This window comes from Chaetodon auriga, chromosome 20, assembly GCF_051107435.1.
Source record: "Chaetodon auriga isolate fChaAug3 chromosome 20, fChaAug3.hap1, whole genome shotgun sequence".
Taxonomy (NCBI): Eukaryota; Metazoa; Chordata; class Actinopteri; order Chaetodontiformes; family Chaetodontidae; genus Chaetodon; species Chaetodon auriga.
This window is the reverse complement of record NC_135093.1, coordinates 14,880,859-14,908,172: the sequence shown is the minus strand read 5'-3', so window position 1 is coordinate 14,908,172 and position 27,314 is coordinate 14,880,859. Positions and strand designations below refer to the sequence as shown.

The 27,314-nt window shown below is 44.4% G+C and overlaps 4 protein-coding genes across 13 annotated transcripts in view; 1 reads left to right on the top strand and 3 right to left on the bottom strand.

Moving 5' to 3' along the window:
- Positions 1-7,955, top strand: part of myocd (myocardin) — an 81,817-nt gene extending 73,862 nt beyond the window's left edge. For 4 of the 7 annotated variants that reach the window (XM_076759310.1, XM_076759309.1, XM_076759315.1 and 1 more), the window contains 9 exons: positions 742-846; positions 963-1,291; positions 1,758-1,914; positions 2,010-2,543; positions 2,716-3,213; positions 3,302-3,436; positions 3,872-4,000; positions 4,567-4,624; positions 4,789-7,955. In XM_076759310.1, coding sequence (XP_076615425.1) covers positions 742-846; positions 963-1,291; positions 1,758-1,914; positions 2,010-2,543; positions 2,716-3,213; positions 3,302-3,436; positions 3,872-4,000; positions 4,567-4,624; positions 4,789-5,405 — 2,562 coding nt within the window. In that variant the 3' untranslated portion in view covers positions 5,406-7,955. The remainder of the gene's footprint in view (positions 1-741; positions 847-962; positions 1,292-1,757; positions 1,915-2,009; positions 2,544-2,715; positions 3,214-3,301; positions 3,437-3,871; positions 4,001-4,566; positions 4,625-4,788) is intronic. The other 3 variants (XM_076759312.1, XM_076759316.1, XM_076759314.1) reach the window with 3 other exon arrangements.
- An 83-nt stretch (positions 7,956-8,038) lies between these two features.
- map2k4b (mitogen-activated protein kinase kinase 4b) lies at positions 8,039-19,249 on the bottom strand. 4 transcript variants are annotated; one of them, XM_076759317.1, is made up of 13 exons: positions 18,981-19,174; positions 17,261-17,296; positions 15,415-15,447; positions 14,102-14,204; positions 13,575-13,749; positions 12,838-12,957; positions 12,640-12,759; positions 12,491-12,542; positions 12,207-12,334; positions 11,957-12,034; positions 11,688-11,836; positions 11,530-11,575; positions 8,039-11,067 (listed from the first exon to the last, which is right to left on the bottom strand). In XM_076759317.1, exons 1-13 carry the CDS (start codon positions 19,090-19,092, stop codon positions 10,954-10,956), a joined length of 1,266 nt encoding a protein of 421 aa, XP_076615432.1. In that variant the 5' UTR covers positions 19,093-19,174; the 3' UTR covers positions 8,039-10,953. The 4 variants fall into 4 exon arrangements, with proteins under 4 accessions (XP_076615432.1, XP_076615433.1, XP_076615434.1 ...); XM_076759318.1 differs by lacking the exon at positions 15,415-15,447 and having other exon boundaries at positions 18,981-19,249; XM_076759319.1 differs by lacking the exon at positions 17,261-17,296.
- A 74-nt stretch (positions 19,250-19,323) lies between these two features.
- adprm (ADP-ribose/CDP-alcohol diphosphatase, manganese-dependent) lies at positions 19,324-22,589 on the bottom strand. Its single transcript, XM_076759268.1, has 3 exons — positions 21,804-22,589; positions 21,237-21,359; positions 19,324-20,930 (listed from the first exon to the last, which is right to left on the bottom strand). Exons 1-3 carry the CDS (start codon positions 22,375-22,377, stop codon positions 20,605-20,607), a joined length of 1,023 nt encoding a protein of 340 aa, XP_076615383.1. The 5' UTR covers positions 22,378-22,589; the 3' UTR covers positions 19,324-20,604.
- A 504-nt stretch (positions 22,590-23,093) lies between these two features.
- On the bottom strand, positions 23,094-25,873 carry rsph1 (radial spoke head component 1). The gene is made up of 8 exons (XM_076760561.1): positions 25,726-25,873; positions 25,452-25,565; positions 25,076-25,181; positions 24,838-24,928; positions 24,534-24,669; positions 24,313-24,384; positions 23,636-23,744; positions 23,094-23,228 (listed from the first exon to the last, which is right to left on the bottom strand). Exons 1-8 carry the CDS (start codon positions 25,774-25,776, stop codon positions 23,173-23,175), a joined length of 735 nt encoding a protein of 244 aa, XP_076616676.1. The 5' UTR covers positions 25,777-25,873; the 3' UTR covers positions 23,094-23,172.
- Positions 25,874-27,314: the final 1,441 nt, after the last annotated feature.

Below are 27,314 nucleotides of genomic sequence, written 5' to 3'. Positions count from 1 at the left end.
ACTGTCTTATAAACTGTCCCCATGCCTCCTCAACCCAACTTCATAACCTGAGGGAGAAATCAGTATCGCAGGCGGATGAGGAAAACAGATAAATTCAGACTAAAATCATAGAATCTAAGGCAACAATAGCACAAATAACGTCCCCAGAGTTTACAAAATATTCATATGAAGGAAGTCATTTAGTATACTTTTATTCACGTTTATTATATACTGTGATCTAAGTGTTTAGTGTTGTTTAGCACAAGGCGGGGATCATAAAACAGCTTGATGGATAAACCTGTTTGAGCTTCTAAACACTCCAAAAGCAACATGAAGAGAAACCACTGTATTCTTAATATGCACAATGTTTGGTTTGAGCTGCACTAAGTATTTTTTCAAGCCATGCTAGCAGCGTGGCTCCACAGATGTTAGCGTCAGCCCACCACTCCAATGGGAAAATATTTGAATAAATGCAATCAGCCACTTCCCACCACTGCCCTCAGAGTGAGTTGTAATAACTTTGGTGACCTTTCATCTAGTGCCACCTTCAGGTTTAATATAGATCAAATACTACCTGCAAAACTAAGGACATTCCCATCATCCTTAGTGTTTAGTACTACTTTGCAAATATTAGCATTCCAACATGCTAAACCAAGACTTTCATTTTGCATTTACTTGTTAATGTCAGCATATTAGCAAGCATCAGAGCATCACTGTGACCAACAGAGCAGTAAACAGTGTGTTGTTTTTGTTTGTGAACAGGGAAGCGCACCCCGAGATCCACCTGATCAAAGCCAGGATGAAGGCCTGTCTGGTGCCAACAACGGCCAGGCTACTCCCACAATACCTGTACCTGCTATTGTCAAGGTCAGCAACAAGAATTTACTACCATCTTCACTTTACAGTTTATTCTTTTCCCCAGTGCTGAGTTGAGCCCATCAGCTTGCACGCTCATACTATCTCACCCTCCTTACCTTGAACAGTCCAAGACATCAGACAAGAACCGACACAAGAAGCCCAAAGATGTGAAGCCAAAGGTGAAGAAGCTCAAGTACCACCAGTACATTCCTCCGGACCAGAAGGCAGAGAAGTCCCCTCCGCCCATGGACTCGGCCTATGCCCGACTCCTCCAGCAGCAGCAGCTCTTCCTGCAGCTGCAGATCCTCAGCCAGCAGAAACACGCTCACACACATCCACAGTCGCAGCAGTCACAGCAGCACACACACAGTCCACAGACACAGGCCCAGGCCCAGGCTCAACAGCGGCAGCCTGCTTTCAGCTACCAGCCTCACCCCCAGACTCAGACCCAGAAGTAAGTCACACTCATGGACAAATAATAAGAAATCTGATAAAAGATATAAAAGTAATCCAGTGCTAGCTGTCTGTACATTTGTGGGTACACTACAAACAGGAACTGCTAATAGCTAATTCTGCATGCTCTTAATGGTACACTTGTCTCAGTTTTGCCTGAGAGGTGGCCCTCAGTGTCGGACTCATCATCATACACACAGGAAAATTATAGCTTTGGTTAGGAAAACAGGAAACTTTGCATTATTTAGCATTGGTTTCAGTTCAATTTTTCTTTTGTCTTTTAGTTGTTTACAATTGATCTACAAGGTAGAGGACATAGTTACCATTAATAATGTCATTATTTACAACTTGTTATCTATTTATAAATGGTGTCTTATTTTAAAAGTGGTACCAAGTCGATGTACGTTTCCACTGATGCTATTTTGACTTACTATGTTCACTAACCCACTTGAATTCTCCCATTCTAGAGGAGCCAGTGAGCAGCTATCAGCTTGTGGCTCCAGTGGTCCGTCCAGCCAAACCAACAGCAACTCCTCCTCCCCAGTCAAGAATACATATCCCAACCAAAGCAACATCTCACCGGCCAAACCTGGGCCCCTGCCAGCTAATCTGGATGACCTAAAAGTAGGTTTTACAAAGTAAAATGACCATAAGATCAGAAATGTGCTGGAGATACAATAAGAAGGAGGTTAATGTAATCTCTTTTTGTGCTGTGTAAGGTATCAGAGCTCAGGCAGCACTTGCGTATTCGCGGCATGCCTGTCTCCGGCACCAAGACGGCCCTCATCGAGCGACTCCGACCCTTCAAGGACTCCAATGCCGGCTCCTCGCCCTCCAGCTCCTCTGACATCACCACAGTGACCTTCCCTGTCACACCCACAGGGTCCCTCTCCTCCTACCAGTCCCCATCCTCCTCCAGCGCCCTGTCCCAGGGAGGCTACTACCCTTACCCCAGCACCTCCTCCACCCCTCCAATCTCTCCAGCCTCCTCCGAGCTGTCCCTCAGCGGCTCACTCCCCGACAGCTTCAGCGACGTGCCCATGTCCTCACCAACGCAGTTCACCCTGCAACCGTCTCCGGCCCAGCTCAGCATGGAGGACGGTCTGGGAGGAGGCAACCTGGGTGGGGGAGGACTGAGGGTGGGGGAGGGTGGAGGTATGGATGGCGTGGAAGCTGAAAAAGATAAGATGCTCGTGGAAAAGCAGAAGGTGATTGAAGAGTTGACATGGAAGCTGCATCAGGAGCAGAGACAGGTGAGTAACTAGCAGCCTGTCAGTCGATGATAAGCCTTTCTGGAGGTTCAGGCCTTCATAGAATATAACAGGACGCAATGTTAAAGAGCAAAATGTTGATGTTTAAAGCTGCAAACATCTTCAGAAGCTTTTCTTTGATTGACATGTTAACCTTCGTCACCATTCGTATTAGGTTGAAGAGCTGAAGATGCAGCTTCACAAGAGGAAACGCTGCTATGGAGCAACGCAGGACACCATCCCTCCTCCATCTCATCCCTCCATGCACCACCAGCAGACTCCAGCCATGATGGGCCAGCACTTCTTTGGGGTGACAATCAAGCAGGAGCCCATGTCCTTGTCCTCCAGCTGTCCTCTGTCCTCTCCCAAACAGCTGAAGGGCTCTCCTGGCAGCTGCATGGAGGATATGGGACACTGCAACGCCCCCCTCTCCAATATGGGGGCCACCGGTGGGCAACAATGTATGGACACAACCCCGTCCTCTGGCAGCCCTTCCACAATGTCAGCTTTCCTCAGTCCACAGTGCTCACCACAAGACTCCCCCATTGGAAAGCCTTCTAGCAGCCCCCAGCCTTCGTCTCCTAATAACCCCTACCTGCTGTCACCTCCACTGGGAAGAGACGGCTGCGCTCACCCCCACCCCCATAGCAATAACAGAGCACGTAACATGCAGGTATGTTGGATTCATGGATAGATGATAATTAAATAAATCTAAATGAGCAAATTCATTGATTGTGGAACTACTTACTATTTAACTACAGATGCAGCAGAAGAACGGTGGCCAGGCCGTAAACTGCTCTTATCCTTCTGACCAAAGAGGCCTTCAGGGAGTCTTTCCCAACTCAACTGACTGTGGCCACGGTGGCTCAGCCAAGACTGAGAATATGCAACCAAAGGTAAATATTATGTCGACATTAACAGCACTTGCAGTGTTGTCGTGTCAGCGTCATGTACTTCATCTGAATCACCTCACAGTCACGTAACCGTTTTTCTCTTTTCTATTCATTTGTGTTTGTGTCTGTCTCTGACTCTATATAATTGTCTTTTGTTATGAGGTTCATTGTCACTCTTGTCATAGCTCTGCTCTTTAAAACAGAGTTCATCTGTTTTCATCACATATTCCTTCACATGTTGGTGACTTTGCCTTTACAAGAACACAACGCCAACCCTCCTCTTAAAGTGAAATATTTCATGTGATGAGATGATTGGATCACCAGGGCCTGATTTATAGATCTTTTTGCTTATTTTCAATCTGCAGTTCACTCACATTTGGTAAACTCCCTTATTCTAATAGGTGGGCTAATGTCACTTTTCACCTATTTCTCATATAGATGTCAGTATTGCCCTCTCCTCGTCATGTTGGCCAAAAGTGCCAGGTCTCTCCCCCTGCCTTCAGTAGCTCAGATTCAGATGCATCTGACTTAAGACAGCCCCCATGCTATGAGGATGCAGTCAAGCAGGTAAACTCAAAATCATGGTAAAATTCAGTAGAGATTGGCTGTCCAGAGATTTTATTTTACCTATCGGCGTTGCTGGAATTCCACTTTTCCTCCTGTCTCCTTTTTTTGTCTCTTGAAGTCCATCACCTGCATTGCACCTCTTTGATTCATCCATTCGCTGTGTTCACCGCACTAACTTTCGAACCTTTATTACCAAGTCTGAAGCAGACTGGTGTTTTAGTCATACAAACGCTTTGGAGAGGTCGGTACTGGAACCCAACCAGCTTATTAGCCAGGCTGATACGAACAGCCGATATTAGCTAATATATCATTAACAGCACAGAAATGTCAAACATATTTGACAAACTGTGTCTATGACATAGTTTGTCCAACAGTGAGTGTAATCTCACCCAATAAACTGGCCTGTCTCCAAGAAAAGTTTGTATTACCAAACCCTATTCTGCAAGTCTTTGTAGACTGCTTGACAGCTTGCATATTTGTCATGAAAAACCCTTTGATATAACTGCATTGAATTTTTAAGCGTTGTTCAACTGATAAAAGAATAACTCTTTTCATTCCTGTTCCAGCAACTGACCAGGAGTCAGCAGATGGACGAGCTTTTGGATGTGCTCATAGAGAGTGGAGGTAAGGTGACATTCAACAGATGTTAGCATAGAAAGCACTGTGAGTGCATATGCAAGATGGTTAAAAAGTGGTGAATCACCACGTGCATTGGTTTGGAATCACAGTGGTATCAGATCCCACTAGTACCTGCTGTGACCCTCCCTCCTCTCCTCTTTCTCTTCAAGAGATGCCAGCTAACGCCAGAGAGGAGAGGGAGCGGTGCTCTGTAACCAAAGTTGTGCCTCACATTACTGTGTCCCCAGGGTGTCCCGGCCTCCTCATCCCGAGGTTCCACAGACACTACGAACACCTGTCCTCTGCCCAGCTCCCTTACGACCACTCGGCCAGTCACATCACCGAGAGCCACCTGGAGACTCTGCTGGGAAGTCCAATCGTCCGGGGAGGGGAGGCGGCCCTTCTCAAAATGGCTGCTGAGGACGGGGGGCAGGAAGATGAAGGGAACAGAGACGGCGAAGGGTATAGCAGCCCCCACAACCACCACCGTCAACCTCATCACCCTCAACAGGACAAACTTCTGACCAACCGAGATCTGATGGACACCCCTCTGTCACCCATCAGCACCAAGGTGTCCGCTGTCCCAGAGGTGCAGGGGATGGTCAGCATGACTTTCAGCGAGACGCCGTGGGAGACGATGGAGTGGCTGGACCTGACGCCACCTAGCTCGGCCACGGCCTTCAGCGTTGCTCCACCCAGTGGGCCCAGCATCTTCAACACAGAGTTCCTGGATGTCACAGACATTAACTTGAACTCTGCCATGGACCTTCACCTGGAGCACTGGTGAAAACATCAGCGCCACCAAAGCGCCATCAGCCGTCAAAAACACAAGACACCAGCTCGCAAGTAGCTGTACGTCCGCTCATATCAGCTATGACCATACCAAAGAGTTACTGAATCCTACCTTAAGTCTAAGCACCAGAATTTGCCTCTTGTTTTATGAGAGTGGGATGTACATTGAATAACCTACATCCAAACATTGACGGCTAAGTCCGAGGTTGAACTGCAGAATTACAGTATATTTTTTGATTCTTTTCTCCACTTGGCTGAGATGAGGTTCTCATGTTGTCGTTATACCCAGAATCCAAAGACTAGGTGCTTTCTGACATGATCTTTGTCCATTTTGGACAACGACACGCACAACAGCCAAATAAGTATGACAGTGGACACATGAAGGATTTTCTAGATAATGGAGATACATGATTACAGTGCTTTATACCAACACTTTATGCAATATCAGTGTTACGCCACCTTGACTTGAAGACACATTTTGACAATCATTGTATATTTTCGGGGTCTATGTTTGTATTACTGGAAAAAAAAACAAAAAAAACCAAAAAAAAATGAGAGGAATTACAAGGTGAATTGGATTGCTTAGTATGGCCATTCTGTAAATATCTTAAGTATCTGTACTGACAGAGACAAGTTGACGTCTGCATATTTTGTCAGTGGTGTGGGAGACGACACAAACCACAAATCAAGTGTATTATGTAATCAGTTCATCAATTGATGTAAATATGACAAAAAAAAAAAAATCTCACTGTGCACCTCTATCTAAATACACATTTTTCACAGTTTGCTTGAGCTTAGACTATGTGTGTAAAAACGGTTGTCATTCCCTTGAAGGACCCCCCCCCCTTTTTTTTTTATACAAGTTACTTTACACTATTTGGCATTTCTATCCACAGCGTGACATTCTGGAGACAAATGAATGTCTTTGAGAAAACTTTGGTCTTATGGGTTCTAATCAGCAGACAAACTGTGCCTTATTGCTTTTTATTGAAGACATTTTCTACCAGTTTCCCCTTTACAAAATGTTATCAAGTCCCTGAAAACTGTTGACAGATTAATCTAGAAAGCTCCGTCAGTTTCCCTTTAGCTGCAAAATCGGGCAAACGTTCATTAAAAATACAAGTTCATCTCTATTTTTCCTTACGAAGTAGTTTTTTTTTCACCCTTTCTATTCCCAATCACAGTTATTTATTTTGTGTTTTTATATTTATATTTTATCCTGTATTTATACTGACATTCCTTTCTAATAGATTGGGGCTCGCTGATTTACCTGAAAACTCCAGTGCTGCCATTTTGACCACAGACACTTCTTAGTAAATCAGTTCTCTTAAAAACACGTTAGACAAAGTGAAGGAACCACTTCGAAAAGCCATGCTTTCTTAAATCACTTCTCTTTAAAGACTCCTGTGAAGTGGAAATGTCCATTATTAGCACTTGTGAATAGAAAAATGTAATATATTCTGATCTTTACTGTGAATACTGCATATTACCACAGCGTAGACTTGGACCAGAGCCAGCCCATACACACAGTAGTCACACTAAGGAGACAATTTCAGACTCGGAACACCTTTAAGACTGGAGTTTTGGTCAGAAATTGTCTGTTTTCCACACAGACTGAAAAGACTCAGATGAAACGATGGATAGCTCTCTCGCATCTATACACTAAAGGCCAGCAGCCTGTTAGCTTAACTTACATAAAGACTGGAAATGTGGATACTGCTAACCTGCCTTTGTCTGAAAGTAACAAAATCCACCCACCAACACCTCGAACTCACTTCATCCTCTGGGACATCCGGCCACAGTCAGCTCCCTCCATCGCTGTCCATCACCAGTTCCTCTAACACTCACACATGAACACGTTATACCTCTTATTTAATCCAGCACATAACCCATCATCAGATCACAGGTTGTTTTCACACCTTCTGTACAGATGAGTATTGAGCTTTATTGGTGCTGGTGGGCAGATTTTATTCCCCTCAGAGTCAGGGTAGTTATTTGCTTGCTTGTTGTGCTAAGCTACGCTAACGGCGTCCTGGCTCCGGCTATATATTTAGCAGACAAGTGCGAGAGCGGTGTCGATCTTCTCATCTAGTCCACTCTCAGTGAGAGAGCGGGTGAATATTCTTCCCAAAATGTCAAACTGTTGCTTTAAGCGCATCGGCCAATTCATTTCTTGCCTTTTCAGTGATGTCCTCTGTAAACATGGGTGTCGTTTTCTATTGTTTAGACCAAATGTTGCTTTTTTTCCCTGTTACTTATGAAGTGTTGCACTTGTTAAATGGATTCAACAGTCGCCTGTTGGCTATTAACACCCATCCTGAATATATGACGAAGCTGATATTCTTTCCATCCCGTCCTCTGTTGAAAGAATATCTCCTGGCCTTTTTATCTGGGCTTCATTTTGCAGTAATTTTCCCTAATCAAGAAAAAAAAAAGACAATCAAATCTGACAGAAGCTTCCATGTTGCTTGGCCACTGACTTGCTTTACTATTGTAAAACCAGTATTTGCCTGCATCCCTGTATACTACAGAACGAAGAGCAATAAACTTATCACAGCAAAATCATTTCTGCAGTCACTTTTTATTCACGTCCAATTCACAAGAAGCACACAATACAGCTTTTGAATCTTTTCCATGGGGACTTTATTTGTAACCCTTGATAAAGATACAATATAATATTCATCGCCCTTAATATCATCTTATAATCTAATATGAACATTCTAGTAAATTGCAATTTATACAACATGTACCCTGGAGATTCATGTTCACCAGTGGCGTTAGCTTCCTGGAAATGTATCCCATAAGAGATGTGGAGACGGTCTGCAGTGAGACATGAGACTGTGGGCTTTTTCTCAAGGCTTTGCACCATTTTGCATGATAGACAAAGGAAAAACAGAGCTGACGCGATGACTCCATTTCATCAATAGAGAGAATCATGTCTGGTCTACACTGCATCTCCCCAAATTTATGTTTTATCCCCATTCCCAATAGCCCACAACTACTCAGCAAGTCCCCAAACTCCCAGAGCCTTCCCAATGATGGTGGCCATTTTCCAACATGGCTGACATCTGTAGAGGCCTATGTCACAGCATTTTGAATCAAACGTTACAGGGGAACTCCAGGGAATTTTACAGATGTGTGTCAATGAAGCTGTCATCAGGCGTACTTTTCCGCACTTGTATACGGTCTTCTGTGGTTCTGGAGGAGCTTTGTCAAGTCTTAGAAAAATAACCTGATGATGTCAGCAAGATTGGCCTTTTTGGTTTTTCCCCCACACGAAGGAGACCTCAGCCTCTGCGGCATGAATTTTGACCATTCTTTGTTAATCTGTCTCTCACATGGTTATTTCACTATTAAAATGGCTGGAGTGGCCCTTTAAGTGTGGCAATTCCTTTAGTGCAATGAAACTAAATGTAATAAAGCATAGTGAGAAAAAAAAGGCCAAAAAAAATATGATCAAACCTCGAACTGTGACGATGTCAGCGTTGAAAACAGACGACAAATGTATTTTTCCACATGAAGCTGAGCGAGTAACAATAATAATAATACTCAGACACGTAAAATATCATGTTGCATCATGTGACAGAGTCAACAGCTGACTGAGGTTACTGCATACTCATGGCTTATTATCGCATGTTCTGTTAAATTACATCATTAGTATTTGCTGGATTAAAGGATAAAGCTGGCAACATTCAATGATATATTAATGGGATTTAAAGAAAATAGAAAATAATGCCATCCTTATCCTTTAAAGTCATTTATTCCATTATAAGTCTCTACAGTGTCCCAGTCTTGAAGGACCACCATCCATACAGACAGTTTGGTTTAGTAGCTAACTGCCAAGTTGCGCCTGGTAGACGTGGCTTTCTGAGAGGGAATGACGGCGGATGGATCTCAATAGTCTCAAGCTGCGGCCTCTGCTTCACCTGCTAAACTGGGGTATATCAGCGCCGGTGGAGGAGCACAGGTGAGGCAAGGCCTTCCAGACGATGGAGATGCATCACGAGTGTAATACATGGTTTGGCGCGGGAAACATTCTATCATCAGTGCAAGCCAGAGAGACATGCCGAGTCACGGAGGAACATGCTGAGTCCATGGTGACCTTACGGGTCAAAGAGCAGTAACTACGAGGAGCGATCTTCATCCTCTCCTGACACGTGTGTGGTTGGTACAGAATGACGTCATTTAGCAGCATTTCTGGGTGTCGCTGTTCTTGACAGGAAACCCTTGCCAGGACTCTTAAAAAGGTAGTTACTACTGTTTGCCTCTATATGGCAGCATGGTGGATCTGTGATCAGTGTGGATGAGCAGTTTAACTGTACAGTGCTATGACAGGCTGCCGAGGAGCGTTAGGGCTCATTCTCAAACTGAAACGCACAGACGCGTTTGCACCCGGCGTCCGCATCTCGCCACCGTTTGACTCCATCATCTGCGTTTAGGAATGAGCCTTAACGGTCAAGCAGGACCTGCCAGGAACAGCAGATTAGATGTACTATATACATACACATTTACATCAGCGGACGTAACATCCTAAGGTAACTTTACATCAGGCAATGTAGCAGTGCATTAGCCCCACTTTGTGCCCATTATGGACTGTCGCTACGTTTGAGTCGTGGAGCTCAGCAGTTTTTTAATGGGAGATAAATTGCTGATGAGCTCTAAAGAATCCAGACTTTCAGACGCTTCACAAGATAAGACTCTATTTCCTAAACCCGACAAAGATGCTATTTTACTACCAGGTATATTTGTATATACTGATGTTAGTTTTGCTGTGCGAAGAGTGTGTATCTTTTAGAAAACCGCATGCTTAGCTCTGGGACTCAAACATAACACATGAGAGGTCCAAAACGGGGCTAACGCTGGATGTGAGAAATGTACATGTCCCAATAATGTGTCAAGACGAACTCTCACAGATTGCATATTGGAGGAAGAAGTAAAGCCACGCTACCGAATCCATGAGCTTTCCAAAGAGAAAACACTTTTTGCATACTCATTTACCATGAGTGAAGGTGCCCACAACAAAACGTGTGAAAAGAGAGAGTGTGTGTGTGTGTGTGTGTGTGTGTGTGTGTGTGTGTGTGTTTAGACAGTAGGTCTATTGCGGACATCTGTACATGTCAACAGTTCAGAGGTGAACACACATATGCATACATACAGTCCACAAAGTACAATCCCATAGGTGGCTATGTTTGTTCATACGTCGCGAGGGTCACTGTTCAACATCTTATTTGGTAGATTCTGTATTTGCATTTTACTGAGACACCGTCATGTCTTCAAGTTTTTCTGGGTGGAGATGGAGGATAATATTTTAGATTTCACTGACTTTATCATGAGGTGATGGGAGGTGGAAGGGTTTGCTTAACGATATTCATCTCATTGCACCGGGCAATTCAGACTGAGTTCCTCTGTTCTTTGGAACGTGTGAATAAACAGGTGATCCTACGTAACTCTAAGATGTCAAGCGTTGCATCACAAAGCTTAGTGTCCCCCCCACACCACCCCAACCCCCCCCCCCCCTCCCCAAACTCCCCAACCTGACTCCATCAGTCCACATACATTGGAGAGATGGGAGAGGCGGGGATCTGATCCAGGATGCGACATACGTAACTGGCGACATCCACGAAACGCTCTTCATACATCAGAATGAAGGGCTGTTTCTGGAGGAGAGACACAGTGAGACTCAGGGTGAGGAACTGAGGAACTCTCTGACTTCACAAAAAGATCTGTTGCCTGGTGGACGATAGGCAGTTCTACAGGAATTTACATGGATTTTAAAGAAACACGAATTTTCCATTTTAACATTTCATGTGGTAGAATATGCTGCACTGATATTTTTGGCCACTTGGGGGCAGCGAAACAAGTGTTTCCTTCTACTGCGTTTGTGGCAGGAAAGCACAAACAGTGAGGCTAAAAGGCTCCACAGAGCTCAGAGGAACTGCAGAGTTGAGTGATAACTCTCAGTGGGTTTTTCACTGTGAGTGACCCCCTTCCACATCGCAGCATCTATTGTTTACACTATAGTGCAGCTTTAACAGTTCAAAAGTCAAATTGATGAGTTTGGGGTCATCTGATGTATCAATTTGTGAGGTGTAGAAAAAAAGGGCAGTCCAAGAACTCACCAGAAGCTCCTTGTACTTTGGCCTTTTTGATTCATCCTTTGTAAGGCTGCACAGAAAAACACAAACAAAAATCAAACTCCGGCACCGACACTTATTCCATCCACTAAGCCTGCAATGCCTCACTGACTGGACGTGAGGCTGAGTGTAACGGTGCTTACCATAGGTTGACAAAGTTGATGAACTTGGGGGAGAACTGCCTCTCCTCAGAGTTGCTGAGCTGGGGGGGCTCACCCTTCACCACCTGCGTCAGCTGATCAAAAACGCTATTCCACTTTGGGTAAGGGAACCTTCCCGTGGCCAGCTCGTACTGAAAGCAAACACAAAGCAGCGACTCTGAGGGGCCTGCAGACCCGACTTCCCTTCAATTCAAACTCGCTCTGACGCGACAAAAAGTTAAAGTTCACGCGGGCGACATGATTTGTCTTACCAGGGTGATTCCCAAGCTCCACACGTCAGAGCGGACATCGTAGCCTTGTCTGGAAGCACTGGGGTCTATCCTTTCAGGCTGAAACACACAAGAAAAGACTCTGATGTGGGAGGTCAAAGGTCAGGCTCAAAGACTGAGCAGCTTTACTGCGCACAGCCTTTTATTCATTTGTGTTGGAGCGTCCTGATATCCGTTTGCCTCTGATCTATTTCACTGGGAGTTTTTCCACTCGATACTTTGGATTGCTTACCGCCATGTAAGGCCTGCAGCCTGCGTCTCTGGTCTTGGCTATGGAGTCCACCAGCTGGCCGCTGATGCCGAAATCACACAGCTTGATGTTACCCCTTCGGTCCATGAGAATGTTGGAAGGTTTGATGTCTGAAAATGACAGAAAAAGGCGGTTTCATCCAGAGGAACGTGAACAGAACTGATCCAAGGCTTTAAGGAAAGCACAATAAAAGGTTTTTGACATTAGATACATTTAAGAGGATCTGAATTTTGATTAATTCAACTTTACAATTATCATGAACTCACCTCTGTGAATTATTTTCAAGTTTTCTTTTAAGTGGTTCAGTGCTTTAACGGTCTGTTGAAGACAAAAAAAAAAAGCATCACCTCTGTTTCCGGGACGTGCACGGCATGAAATCCAAAACGCGTGAAGGAAAAGGGAATCCTCTACTCACCGCTAATGTTATTTTGCCTAATATTTCCTCTGGAATGACGTGATCTAATGCACAATATACATATTTGTAGAATTTGTCTAATGAGGTAGACATAAGCTCCATGCAAATCCAACAGTCCCCCTGAAATGAAGAGTCAGCAGTTAGTCTGTCAGTCAACATTCAAAGGCAGAGCGCGATGAGGTGCGTTTGAGGTCAGACCTCTCTGAAGAGAGCGCCGTAGAACTGGACAATGTAGGGACAGTCACTACTCCTCATCACCACGTCGAGATCCATCAGCAGCTGCTTCTGCTCCTTCTCATCCACGGTGGAGCGAATCCTCTGAGAGACACACACGCGACACCAAAACACCATCACAATCCGGAGTCGTCGCACTTTCCACACCATCTACTCAGCCACGATTCACACTCATTATCAGACCAGTTTGTTTCAGCAGAGTCATTAATAGCAGTTTTTTCACTTTGTGTAATGCAGATATTTTTCTTATGAGCTGCTACGGTTAGTTTAAAGCCGCCATCATGCAGCTTCACTGCAACAAAACCAATTTTCAAGCCACTGTTGATACAAGTCCAGCTGGTCAATACTGCCTTTAAGACTCTGAGATCCCATCACAGTGTAGGCAGAACGGAGATGAGTAACATTATGGATAACTGGTGTAAATACAAAGGCCTGTGGGGATCAGACTTCCAGATGAAGTATCCCGGTACAAATCACATGTAAATATAAATCCCACTGGTGATTACCAAACCTCTTTCTGTTGGGAACAGGCCGCTCTAATTAATTACTGCAAAGCAACTGTATGAGTCACCTGATGAGCTAAATCACACATCCTGACACACTAATGTAGTTACTAGACGGTGGTTTAAACAACTGCCTCTCTTAATAAATTATCCTCCCTGAAGATTAAAAACCGTGGGGCTTGTCTATCATCAGGTCACCTTGACAGCCATGATCTGGCCCGTGGGTTTGTGGACCATCTTGTTGACGGAGCCGTACGCCCCGCGGCCGATCTCCCCGAGGTCCCTCAGATCCTCTGCGGTGAAGTCACAGTGCTGCTCGGGAGAGATCTTCAGCTTCCCCGACGACTCGATGCTGTGTGTCCGCAGACGCTCTCTGGGGGGAGCACGGAGGACAGAGGAGACAGGATTGGATGAGGCAGAGCAGGAGGAGGAGGAGGCCACAGGAAGAGGGGGGGGAGAGAGAGGACAGTGTGGAGCCATGAGAGGAACATGCATTATAGATTCATGTGGATATGATCAATAATTAATCAGTGATTCCCTAATCTGGAACATTTGAAGGTTCCATGAAGTGGATCTGTAATCAGAGCTTTCTTATATGATCTGACTCTCTCTGATTTGCAGAAATGGGCCAATATGAGAAAGCTTGCTTGTTCGTAGGACGAGGGCCTGATGCATGATCTAAACCAACAACCCACGAGATCCCACCGTCAGCCGTCTCTACTCACATGTGAGGGTTCTGGAAAGAGGGAGGTGTTGGATTGAGCGGGAGCCTGGAGGCTGGTTTCACTGGAGGGTTGGCGAAGTTCAGCTTCAGAGCTTTACGTTTACCTGGCGGGACAAAGAGAGAAACAGATCCAGAATCCCACAGCATGCACACCACACTGTGGGTCCAACCAGCTGGTGCAAACAGAGGACACACACCGTGATAAAATGCTCGTCTTACCTCAGCAACTTATGGCTCTGTGCACTTGAGATACGCCTTTGAATGTGTGCAGTAAGCAATATTAACCAAAAAAAAAAAAAAAAACATGCCACAATATGAGGCCCAGTACCAGCACAATTTGTGCTTGGTACAGTGAAATCTGGCTAACAGGTCAGTGGAGAGCAGTGAGGAGAAAACCGCTGTGGCATGAATATGACTTAAAGATCCAGTGTATTAACAGCTGTTTTCATCCACACTCTGACCTTTGGGTTATCTCAAGCTCTTCTCAAGATCAGAGGAAGCACAAAATGCATTCTGAACACAAGCAGAGTGCCCGAATGTACAGGGGTTCCCAATCCTCAGATGCTGCACCAGTTCTTTTAGCTTTTAGACCCATTTGCATCCCAACCATACATACATGCATGCAAGTCTTTGGTACTGCTGTTGCCACGACAGAGCCACAGTGCCAGATACTGATATTGGGAATCCCTGTCCAATACATTTCCATTAAGAACTTTTCAAAATTGCAATTAAGATCTGAACAGTTCCCTTGAGATACCAAAGTGACCCAACACTTAAAAAGCACTAGATTCCAGTTTAAGACTGGAATAAGTCCACAGCGTCTGTTACCTGTACACGTTTGTTAGGATGTACCTCCAGAATATAACTGCCAATTAAACTAGTTTCTCTGCCAAGTGCTGAGTTTAAGCGTTGAGTCGTCTTTGCCATGCCCTGTTCAACCAGCTCGAGTGCAAACAGGTCCCTTAACCTTTAAGCCCCAGTGCAAATGAATCTCTCTCGGCCATAACTGAATTGGTGACAATAGCAGTGAACAGTGGACAGACTCCCCAACTACCAGAGCACCACACAGGCTGTTTCAATAGTATACAGTGGCTTCCTTTCACTGATTCTATCCAATTAAACACAAGCGTGATAAAAACATCAAGAATCTGGAACTCAGTAACAACGCCGACCAATCACTGAGGGGTCAGGCAAGAACTGAACAGAAACGTGGCTCAACGATGGTCCAGGAGGAGAGGAAGCCACTTTAGACTACTGAGGTGTACCCACAAAGAGTAGAGGTCGGTGTGCTTTGTGTGTGAGACTATTGCTTACTTTGGGACACTCCAGACAGGCTTATCTGAAACCCTGAAGTAAAGGAAAAAACATTTTACTACATTTTCTCACGGCTTGTTTAGGTGTGAGTGGGTCGTGATTCGAAAATGCCATCCCAGGAAGAGCCAATGCTGAAAGTGGAATAGAGGGCAGGTTACTTTGAATGTGCTTCAGCTGGTAGAGCGTGGCACCATACTTTGGTGGGTCTGGTTCGGTGCACTGCCATGCAGCTGCATGTGGAACTCGATGTGATTGCTTTGGTTCGTCCCTTCTTTCACCCAGCAGTTATCATGTCAACGTCATTTGACATTACACAAAATGAGTGACACTGAGATAAAGAAGTGGCTGATGTTTTGCGTCTTGTTTTAGTGGCATATGCCAGTTCTAAGCAGTATATCACTGCTGGTCATTCATATGTTGCTGCTGTTCTTTTAGCATGAAGCACTTACAGTATATCAGTCATGCTTCGCTCCCCACCAGCATTTGCTAAGTCTCGCTTGCCTGTGCTGCTGCTGACAGCTGGAATCCCGATGCTGCGTGCCACACGATGATGACATGCCACTGACAGGTGCCACTCTTCACTGGCAGATACCGTGTACTGGTGGCCATGACTTTACACTGGAAGACAATGATAACAACTGCCTGCCACTGATGTTTGGAGGGCTTTCCAAGCTTATTCCTGCCACCTTGATACCTTGCATGACTTAATAAACAAATAAGATAGAATGTGGTGAAAGAGACGAAAATGAACCGTGGAAATTGGAGGGTGACCTGAAGAAGTGGCCTCAGGAAGCAGGATGCAACAGTTATCTTATTGTTAGCTGAATGATGTGGGACCCTGGGGCTCTGACTGGGCTCTCCGTCTGCTTTGAGATAGACGTGGTTCTGTTCTACCTCCTTTAAAACACTGAGTCTGATCTTATTATTAAGTACTGATAAGCCTCAAAGCTTTTCGAATATTCACTGCTGGTAGCAAGAGACTCAGTGAAATAGCTAAATATGATATTGTACAGTATCCAAGGCCACTGCATCACACCGTGCTCCCATCCCTCAGCCGCAGAACACAGAGGTATAATCATACTATTCCATTTAAGGTACGGCAGGCTGCGTTCCCACATAATATCGTTCTCCAAAATCATTACTACAGCAGTGGAATGTGTCACTGAGAATCGTCATGTGCCAGTGGAATGCAGGTAACATGTCCTTTTTATGTGTCTTACGAAAAAATAGCCAATGTGTCATACCACTAAGAATGGGCATATGGAAGGACAGCAAGAGTGGCACCTGACTGGCATGTGCCACCGAGAGTGGCATCTATCAGCGGACCACAAGTGACAAGCTGTTAATAGGTGGCACACAGCGGTGACATACCGTAACCAGCAGCTGTGTACGCCAGTGAGAGTTGGTCTGTGCTATCAGGAAGTGGCATTCACCAGCGGAACACGACTGACGTTCTGTTTACATATGCCATAAGCCAGCAGAACAGCAGCGACATACCAGAGGTTAACATACCACACAGAAGTGAGAGGTGTCACTGCCACAGCCACGTTCTGATATCTGTGCGGCTGAGAGAAACCCCCGCGAACGGGGCCGACCGGGGCAGTGTCTCATCGGACGGGGTCTGTCTACTGTGTCTACATAAAGTCATTCTAACATGAGGGAAACATGCAGATAAGTGAGGGAAAATGCACAAAAATATAACTGAAATTTGGAAACAAATAATGATCGACAGAAGGAGGGGGAGAGGGGACATTTCCAGAAATTCCTTTTGCCAAGATGTGGCCTAAACAAACACAGTTTAAACCCCAAACAGCAGACTGAAACCTAGTAAAGGAAGTGTGAATACCTGTTTCATTTTGACATCTCCAGCAGGTGTTGGTTTCTGTAAGGTTTAGATAAAACATTTGATACTAGACATCTGCCACAGGGTGAGAAAATGCAACTCAGATCTGTTGATCACTGGACACATGACTGCACTGCTCTTAATTAGGTTATGGGATGTTTAAAGTCAATCAATCAATGGAAATCCCTTCACTTACCTACCATCAACACGTCCATTATCGGACACGACCTTGTCAGACGTCCTTTTTCTATTAAGATCAAGACGGCAAATCACACGAACACACGTCCTTCTGCCTTTAAACTGGTTTACTATTAGTTATGACTGGATACAAACGTTTAGGAGTAAAATTACAAATTGAATTTAATACCAAGTGAGCTAACGTTATCGGTGTCGGTCGCGACCAGGCTTAGCTTTCCGTCCGATAATGGACTCAGAGGCGAGGTTGCATCGGAGAACACTGGCTAGCTAGAAATATACTGGTAACAAACGACAGACATGTTGTTTCATGACAGATGTAGAGGTAAAATGAGGGGTTTATTTTAAGTCATGGTATTATTCATCCGGCTGATATCTCGACAGAACTAACAACGTCCTAAACGAGGACCTTCGTGACGTTATCAGACGACTGAAGCAGATTCATCATCAGCATTTGTAAATGAATGTTGGCATGGTCGATTTAACTACTCCAAGGATCTTTGACAGCACTGTTTGTGTAGCTTCTTTGCAGCAAACATCAGTGAGTTCAAACAGTGGCCTGACTAGGGAGAGAGAAACACTTCAGTGTAGGCCTTGGTGGTGCTTGTAGCAGCCTGCTGCTAATAATATCGGGGAGTAGACGTTCATTGAACGCATCTTTACGCTGTTATACATTTGGGATTTGAGCTTTGTGCGTCATGAGAATCATGTTAGACTGAAGGAATGGAATCGCTTCGCTGAGCCACTGCAGCTATGTCAGCCCAGCAGCTAAACAGGGGCGACTTCATCACTGCTAACCTGATAGCCGTGTAGTTTCAGGGAGCCACTTCAAGCTACGCAAAGAAAGCTAGAGCGTTAGCGGAAACTGCGTAGTGCAGCCTTCATAATAAAAGCGTGCAGTTTGACGAAAGGCTCATGCTACAGACAATTGTAATCAAAATTCGACATTGTATTGTTAGTATTAAACAGTAACTGTGGGTTACAAATACTTTGATATTAAAATCGAAAAATACACTAGTGTATCATGTTAACATGTAATGTGTAAAACGCCAGTCTTACACTAAATTGTACAACACAATAAGAATATTTCTCTAAATAACAGGCCATAGATTAATACAGGGGAAATAATGAATAACCTTCCATATAGGACTGCTAGTGCTTATACATCATCCTGGCTAATTACATCTACACATGCAGCCCGCTTCACTCTCTGTTGAATTAACAATTCAGAAATATACATTTCCGAATTTAAAATATATATATATAATCAGTCCAAAATCTATTCCTGTATTCACGAGAGGAGAACATTGTACATCTCAAATTAACTTATCAACAACAAAATAATGGATGGTGTTTTACAGAAAACGCGCATTTTATTTTGAAAATTCTGACCGGAAAATTTGAATTACTCTGTCCATCTTGACAATGGTTTCTCTGGTTATGGGAAGCTACAAGCTATCTTTTCCTACTAACTCCAGTGTCCTCAGTTGAAATAGAAAAATATGAAATAAAGGCTATTGTCGCCTACCTTGCATGCTGCTGCTCTGTGTCTGCTGGTGAAAATGGTGCGACGTGGATCCTACAATGTTGCTGCTGTTGCTGGAGCTTGTGGAGTTGCTGTCAGGACTGGGAGTCGCCATTGTTGTGTTGGATTCCGGCAGCAGCGCTCAGGCTGCAATGCAGAGAGTGAAACTTCGCCCTCTCTGCCTCCAGTCGGGACACTGCGCCACTTGAACGCAACAGCTGCACCACGGCCACGTCTGTGCCGCTGCTGCCTTCAGGGGCTGTCGGAAATACAATAAATCACGACCTCACAGCGCAGTGATTCACATATTTCCATCACTTAGACAAATTAGTACACGCTACGCATTGTACGCAAGGTATACTCCTTTAATCTACATTAGTGTACATGTTCTTCTGAATCATGTTCTTTGTGTAGTTTGAATCACAGTTTAACATATTAGTATTTTATATTTCATCTACATGTCACGGTTACATTCTTGTTACTGTTACATGTCATCATGTCAAAGATAATCCAGTATGACATTTAGCATCAAAGTTCACTCTTATAAATAAAATAACTTTACGAGCTGAATCAGAGGTTTGAATCACATTGATTCAAATCGATTGTCTGTGTTTGCTCACTTGTCATGGAGATGGTTATACAGTTTATTAAGAGAAAGGCATTTGCTCTATGTCCACACTTATGTAACTCCACCTGCTGAGCCCCACAATACCATCATCGCTCCCTGTTTAACAGTCGCTTGTCAATAGCATTTTATCATGTTTTTATCTAGCACTTTTTGATATTTGAATGCAGCGTAAGATACCAGAGACAAGCACGTGTCATTTAGCTGGGCAGCGAAGTGCAAATACTGCTATCGCAAAGATGTTTATTACTCAGTGTATTGTTTTACATTGTAAACCATACAGATTGCACTCATCTTGTGCTGATCTTCATCACCTGAAAACTGGTCAATATTATCACTTAAAGTTACACTGCACCAATCAAGTATCTCACTACATTGCACAAAACATTTTTCAGTAAGTATAACAGCATAACAAAATCCGTCACAGTGTGCACAATATGCAACATGCAAAAAAAAGGCACCAATAGCAATAGAAAATCACTTGCTTCTCAAAACAGTGCATGTAAATATGCAAATTCTACCGCGTGCCCTCCAGATTAAAACACATCCAGCGTATAGTGTATATCACACTTTGTCATTACTAAAAAAATAACAATAAAAACTCATAGGTCCAATAAATTATCTGAGGCACTGTATTTGTTCTGCTGAGGTAAGTGGACATGCACCTAAAAAGCACAAGTTTTCATAAGACCTGCCTGTACTTCACCTTTTAAGATATTCACACCTTGGCCTTTAAATAAAACTAGAGAAATAAAAAACCATACTAAACCATTACCGTTACTTTCTCCATTACTGGAGAACCACATCACCACAACTTCATCCCTTCCTGATTTGTGAATGTGTTTTTCCGCTGGGAAAAACAAAGAAAGCCCTTTACTATGGGATGAGGGATAGCTGCATGTATATCTTTTCCTGTAAAATTCCCTGACTTTTTCCTTTTCCAATCTGGAATATAACTCTAATTTCCAAGCAGCAATCTATGGATCTTCATTACACCACGTGTCATTTTGCCCCCTGATCTGTGTCACTTTGGCACCCGGGAAACACAAACACTCGATCTGTGATCCTCCCGTTCCCTTTCAGCACCATCCTGTCCTCGTACACAGAGACCGTGCCGAAGGCGTTGTCATCGGGTGGAGTCTCAATCACCCCCTCTAATGTCAGGTGGTGCACCCCTGTGTCTCTGTCCCGGTGGTATCCGCCTTCGTGGTCGTGTCCAGCCATGAAACACACCACACTGTTGTGGGACCGAATGATGGCCAAGAGCTCGTCGAAGTTCCAGGCGAGGCAGATGGCGTCCGTGGAGTTGGGGTGGACGGGGAGGTGACCTGGGCAAGAAGGAAAAAAAGCATTTATTTCTGGTATATGCTGCAGCATGGACTAACTTGGTGCTCTTAGTTAGTCTGGTTATCCGTCCAGCCACAGAGTAAACAGCACTCAAAGTCCACTGGTTGTACAAGGGCTGGCTGAACACCCTGCACCACACAATGGGGAGATCTTTAAAAAAGCCAGTATGACTGAGCGGTTCATGTTAACTGCATGAGAGAATGTTGAAACAAGTGCTTCAACGGGCAGATCGCAAAAATGGCATTACATATTTACGGATTCCACCAAAAGCGACATGGTTTACTTACTGACGATTGTGACTCTCTCCCGCTTCTCGTCAGCCGACGTCAGAACACAATCCAGCCAGTCCAGCTGAGCCTTACTGAAACCGCCGTTGAACATTGTGAACCTCCGCTGCAGACCTCCAGACTCTGAAACATAAACACAACACAGGAAATTCAGAATCTATGGAGACATCAGGGTGCAGCCCTTTAGATTAATGGTGTCTCCTCTGCACAACTGCAGCCAGCTGACAGAGTGCCCTTGAGCAAGGTGCTGCACCCAGGGACTGACAGTGAAATGTCTCAGCAGCAGCTGTAACAGTGTTAATGGAAATCAGAGTCTTTGTTAAGAACATACAGATGCTTAGCAGACCTTCTTCCCTGCATTTTAATGCTTATGAATTCAGCCTCTCGGACGGGAATTCCAGAGTCTCGCGTTAACTACTGAAGCCAACTCTAAAACGTTACAATTATCCACAACTTAGCTATATATAATAATAAAAACAACAATATTTATCCTAATTGTTCTTAGCATGGTACTGAATCACATCTTAAATTACTATAAAACAAAATCCCGTTAGCAGGCTAGCATACCAGGTGGACAGTTCAGATCCTTGTTGTTGTTGTACTGTTTTATCAGATTCATGGCTTCGCTGTACTGTTCGCTGGTCTCCTCTCTGCCCAGCAGGCTCACATCATAAGCGTCCAGCACAACAAACGTGAAGCCGGGGAAGGGGCTGAAGTGGTAGGCGTAGATGTCAGAGCCGGCCCGGGCTCTGCTCGGGCTCCCGTCCGTGTGGAGGCTGCTATTGAGCCGTGAACGCAGCAGCGCGCTCCTGCTGAAGTTATAAAACTCGTGGTTGCCCCACACATGGTGGACCTCCGCGGTGCCGGAGCTGAACTCTCTCAGCACCGTGTCCAGCGCTCGGTCAGAGGCGCCGTGGCCTTTGTTGAAGCCGTCGATAATGTCTCCCAGCTGGAGGATGAACTCGGGTTTGACAGCCGACTTTGACCAACTTTCCTGGGCATTCCTCAGCAGCTGAAGGCTGCTCCGGTAGTACCGCCTCCTCGTCAGGCTGTAGTTGTGTCCGTCGTCGATATCTGCGTACTGAATGTCAGCTATCACGCCGAATGTAAACAGCGGTGTTTGTTGAAGATGGTCGTCCATTCTCGACACTGTCTTCGGAACAAACGACGTGTGAGTGTGTTTACTGTGTCTCCGGAGGGAGTTGACCGTACAGGAAGCAATAACCAGGTGCCGGTATCCTCGTAGCCCCCTCACACGATGAAATCCAGCCAGCCTGTCTGATGTGGTGCTAATTTCCTCAATCGCCCCACACGATGACAGTTCACTTACCAGCGCAGCCGCTGCGGCAAGCGGCACATAAGGCGCAATAAAAGCAGCCACTTCCGCGTTTACCCTTCAAAATAATGCTGTCAGGTAGCCTGTCGGTAAAGACCGTGGATGTGATTCTTTTACCAGTAGGAGCCAGTGTTGTGCGACCTAGGACAAGGGTCTTACTGTAACAGGTACAACAGGTGTTTCGCCTACCTGCCCTAAAGCTTTTACCTACATGCTGCTCACAAACACATTCTTCCCCTGTTGCAATTGTAGAAAATAAGTCAATGAATTCATTAGATTACCGAAATTCACTTCCTGTGCTCTTTATCACACACATTTTGCAGAATGTAGCACTGTGTGGAGTGTGTTTAACAAAGGCCCCTGAAAAGGCTGAGACTGGCCCCTCAGATACTGACCTTAAACTTGTGATGGGGGCTTCTAGTTTTTGGTTATGTCCTGTATACATCCATGATAATTAAAGTAGGCAATGGAAAGTTTCCAGTTGCTGTAACCATACATATTCCTAAAAACACGGACAATACAAATTTAACAGATTTATTTACATATTTATGTTACTTTGCTTTTTAGACAAAGGTTGAAAGATGCAGGACCGTGGGTGGATCACACAGGTTGGATCTCTGCCCCCTCCTCTGCTGAACCTGTGTCCTTTTCTCCAGCTGACAAAAGAAGACACACACACACACACACACACACACACATACACAAACTTAAGTATAGATTTGATCCCTTCCAGCATTTGAAACATATGACAGCAACACTACAAACAACAACAAATACTGAACTTTAGCAAATTGCTATATTTACTGCAGGTCTTGAATTTGTATTATAAGACATTTCTATAATTCTGACCCCACCACCCCCAGCCCCACCCCTTTTACTACAGTATAACAAGTCCAGGTCTGTCAGTGTTTTTGATGATTTAAAAGCCAATGTAAAAAATTACCATTTCCCTAACTGCATGGATAACTGTGATTCCAAAAAAATTCCCCTCCTTGGTTATACTTCATGGCTAGTAAAAATATCTTCAGTAGGTGGGATTCTACTTTTGGTGGATGAAGCTCACCTGAAGTCTCTTTGCCTGAACTCCGATGCGTCAGGCCGGTGACACACTTGGGAATCCACTTGAGGACCGTGGTGGAGGCCAACTCGTCCCAATTGGCCTCAGCTTGGTCCTGCGAAGAATGGACGGAGAGTGAGAGACTTCATGTTTTCACAAATTACAGCAGGCCTCACTGTGTTCAGTATTTATTATACAAACTCCAGGCTCACTAAACATGATACACACTTGCATACTTCTAAGTTAACAACATGCATCCTGAATTATTTATATAGTCACTGATGATGATCACATCATGCACATTAAGTCAAACATGCACGTAGAACAGGGAAGAGTGCACACTGAAAAAGAATAATACTACTAGCCATAATGAATTCTTGTGCATGAAAAAACACCATCATGCAACACACAGACGTGTCTGTAAAGGCTGTGGCAGCACCTCCTCTGCTCCTCCTGAGGTGAGATAACTCTCCCTGGAACCCGGGTAGGGTGACCTCTGTGCTTTCATATTTTTACCGTTCCCCTCAGCGGTCGCTGGCTGGAGTTTCAGTCAAGAGAGTTGTCATGGTTATGTTCTGGTATTCATTCAGTGTGTTCTACCTCCAGATTACTGCGAGTAAATGAAGTACATATAGAGTTAAAGCCATTAAAAAAAAAACTGGATTGGGTTGTTGTTGAATTACCTCCTCTGTTTGGTGGTATTCACCATGCTGCTCACACCCAATGTCAAACACATACTTCCCCGGGCCAGACGGCTGCAAAATAAGAATGGGATGGCAAAGACGGATCAAACACTGCTGTCACTGTTCCCTGCACACCGTACTCAGGCCACAGTAAAAGTTTAAATCATTTCATTATTCATTGACCAGGCATTCTGTGAATAAGTATTCAAAGCGGAACTTACGTTATTGTTGACAAAGTTACCCTCGTATCTGTGGTTAGAGTAGATGTACTCTCCAGCTGACTCCATCTTGCCATTCACCCATGAGCCCTTGTACTTTGAGCCAGTTTCATGGTAGTGGTAAATGCCCTGGCCATGCCTGTCAATCAGACAACACCACAACATCGAGCAAGCTTGAAATGGAGAAGCCAAAGCAGAAAGTGGCTTCTGAATACAGGAAGTGGTCCAAACGGGCAGAGGAATGTGTGCTTTCAAAAATGAAAAATACAAACATCTCAGTGACATGATTTTAAAACTGTAGATACACCTCATATGATGCAGCCACTCTCCATCGTATGTGTCCCCATTGGGGTAAGTGTAGACGCCTCGGCCGTGTCTCAGGTCCTCAACCCACGACCCTGACAGACAGAGGCAACAATCAGGGCTTGGTTTCTGAGGCTCTGTGTCAGCTGGACCTACGTCTGCCAGCTGAAAAGGTTTAAGAACCGTCACAGGACTGCCAGGAGTTGGCATGTCTCAGTTTATATGCGTTAGCTTTGTTGTACCTTCATATTTAGAACCATCTGGATAGTAGAAGGTGCCCTGCCCATGTTTCATGTTCTGGTAATAGTCTCCCACATATCTCGCGCCATTCTTGAAGCGATATGTTCCCTATCAAACATTGATTAGTCAGAGAGACAGTTCTCAGGTAACATCATGGAAACCTCTGAGGCAATTGTTTTCATTATAGAGTAAAGAAGAAGAGACACTTCTTAAATACATCTAATTCATGTCATTTAAGAAGCGACATCATTATTATTCTAGGTTTGAATGTGCATATGTCTTGTGTGGGCGCAGGTTTGCTGTGGCATCAGTGTTCACTCACTCCCATTGGACTGACATACTATGGACTCAGCACAGGCACGTCTTTAATCTCGTTACCTCTCCGTGTCTTTTGCCGTTCTCATACTGCCCCTGATAAATGTCTCCGTTGGGCAGAACAGCTTTACCGACTCCGTGCCTCTCCCCCGCTTCATTTCTGTCCCCTTCGTATTCCTGCGCCAAAAACATTTGTATCCAAAGGCGAAGAGGAAGCAACACACATCAATAGACAACAAACACGAGCACCAATGGCTAACAGGTGGTAATGCTAACGCTAGCTTCAGCCAGCTAACATTATTCCACAGATAAAGTTAACTAGCCATCTATCTCTCACCCCGAGTTTACTGCGCTCATCGTCAAACTCATCAGACCCTGCGTCAGACATTTCTCTGTCAATATTTTAGTCCGGACCGATGTGATTTTCAGTTTAAGGCTGAGTGGGACAAACTTTAAAGATGCTCAGCCAGCAGCGTGCGCTTGCTAGTTTACGGTTGCCATGACAACTGTCAATCACACGTGACCAAGAGCTGCTTGTCGTGCAGTCCTCCCGCCTGCTGAGCGGTGTCGCTCACCATAACCAACTATCCAAAATATCAGCTTTTCAGAAAATAGCCTCGTCTGCAGCTTGGTTACTGAACATCTTTAAGGTTATCTGGTGAGTTTTTAAAGGTTTAAAGAAGAGATAGCATCTTTTTTTCAGCCTGCGCAATCCTTCAATAGTGCTGAAAACGTTAAGTCTCAACTTGGAGAAACTGGGCTACTTAGTCTAGTTTTGTCTATTATTTTACAAGTACGAGCAGAATATCATTTCTGGCAAGCAAAGAACTGCAACCCAAAGTCACCGTTCATATAATTTAACACAATCGTATAATGCTTCAGAAAGGTGTACTGGCGTTTTAAGCAGGTAACCCTGCGCGAGCGCTCACTCACTGACAGACCGGAAGTAGCTTCTTGATTATGGAAGTTGTGTACAGCTAGCTACACAGTTTGTGATACTTAAGATGTCAAAAAACATTTAGACATTAAGATTTCCGTAATTTTGCACATTTGAATGTTGAGCTTCACAAGCTCACGTTGTCAAGTTTAGCTTAATGCCACTCTCCAATTTATGACTTCTGATATATGTAATGAGTAAAACAGTGTCAGGCTACTGTAGTCCTTCATATGGAACATGCAGACAAAGGGGACTGTGTGGTCATGCACAGGGGCAGATTTGTTGATTTGGGGACCCCACTCAAACTCTGCCATGGGGCCTCCATTGTGCCTTATTTTCACCCTGTGCTGCTCAGGTCTGTTACTAAAGTCGGCATACCACACAGTGAAAATACACAAGTATTGTTGACAAAATGGACTTGGACTGTCTGTTGTTGTTGTTATACTGCCATTCTCTTTACAATACTTAACAGTAATTCCAAAATTCTCATTTCGAGTGCAAAGCCACAAAGGTTTCATTGCAGAGGTGCAGTAGTTCTACTTTAAATCTGAATCACATAATAAACAGTTTTAATCTTAACCAGGTTTTAGAGCCGTTTCTCCATAAATTAATCCCAACTTTTGTCGTGTTGGTGCCCCACTACATGCAGCTGGTGGCCTTTTGCATTTTTTCCACCCTGCCCTCACACAGCTTGAGTCTTCCCTGCTGAGTACAGCATGCTGACCATATAATGCATGACGCAGTCTTCAAATACAGCGCCTGTGGTTTCCCAGCACTGACACTGGAGGGTGCTGTGGTCTACTTTTTCATTGGAATGGAAAATGATTTCCTTATAATGCTCCTTAAACATATCACTATTGACTAACTTCCTTCTAAAGTTTGAGTTCTGTTTATGTTCTTTTAACTTTATCCAAGCTGCACCGCTAAATATTTAAGACCATCCAGTACCAGAAAATGACAACATGCAGGGGTGGAAATAAATGTAGACT

Coding starts and splice junctions, on each gene's coding strand:
- rsph1 (XM_076760561.1), bottom strand. CDS start 25,776: ATGTCTGACGCAGGGTCTGATGAGTTTGACGATGAGCGCAGTAAACTC. Junction 24,385..24,533: donor GTAACTTTGTCAACAATAAC/GTAAGTTCCGCT, acceptor CTTATTTTGCAG/CCGTCTGGCCCGGGGAAGTA. Junction 23,229..23,635: donor TTCAGGCAAAGAGACTTCAG/GTGAGCTTCATC, acceptor TTCTTTTGTCAG/CTGGAGAAAAGGACACAGGT.
- map2k4b (XM_076759317.1), bottom strand. CDS start 19,092: ATGGCGACTCCCAGTCCTGACAGCAACTCCACAAGCTCCAGCAACAGC. Junction 15,448..17,260: donor GAGATGTCAAAATGAAACAG/GTATTCACACTT, acceptor CCTTTACTTCAG/GGTTTCAGATAAGCCTGTCT. Junction 14,205..15,414: donor CCTGTCTGGAGTGTCCCAAA/GTAAGCAATAGT, acceptor TTGTCCCGCCAG/GTAAACGTAAAGCTCTGAAG.
- adprm (XM_076759268.1), bottom strand. CDS start 22,377: ATGGACGACCATCTTCAACAAACACCGCTGTTTACATTCGGCGTGATA. Junction 21,360..21,803: donor GGATCTGAACTGTCCACCTG/GTATGCTAGCCT, acceptor TTTATGTTTCAG/AGTCTGGAGGTCTGCAGCGG. Junction 20,931..21,236: donor GGAGAGAGTCACAATCGTCA/GTAAGTAAACCA, acceptor CTTCTTGCCCAG/GTCACCTCCCCGTCCACCCC.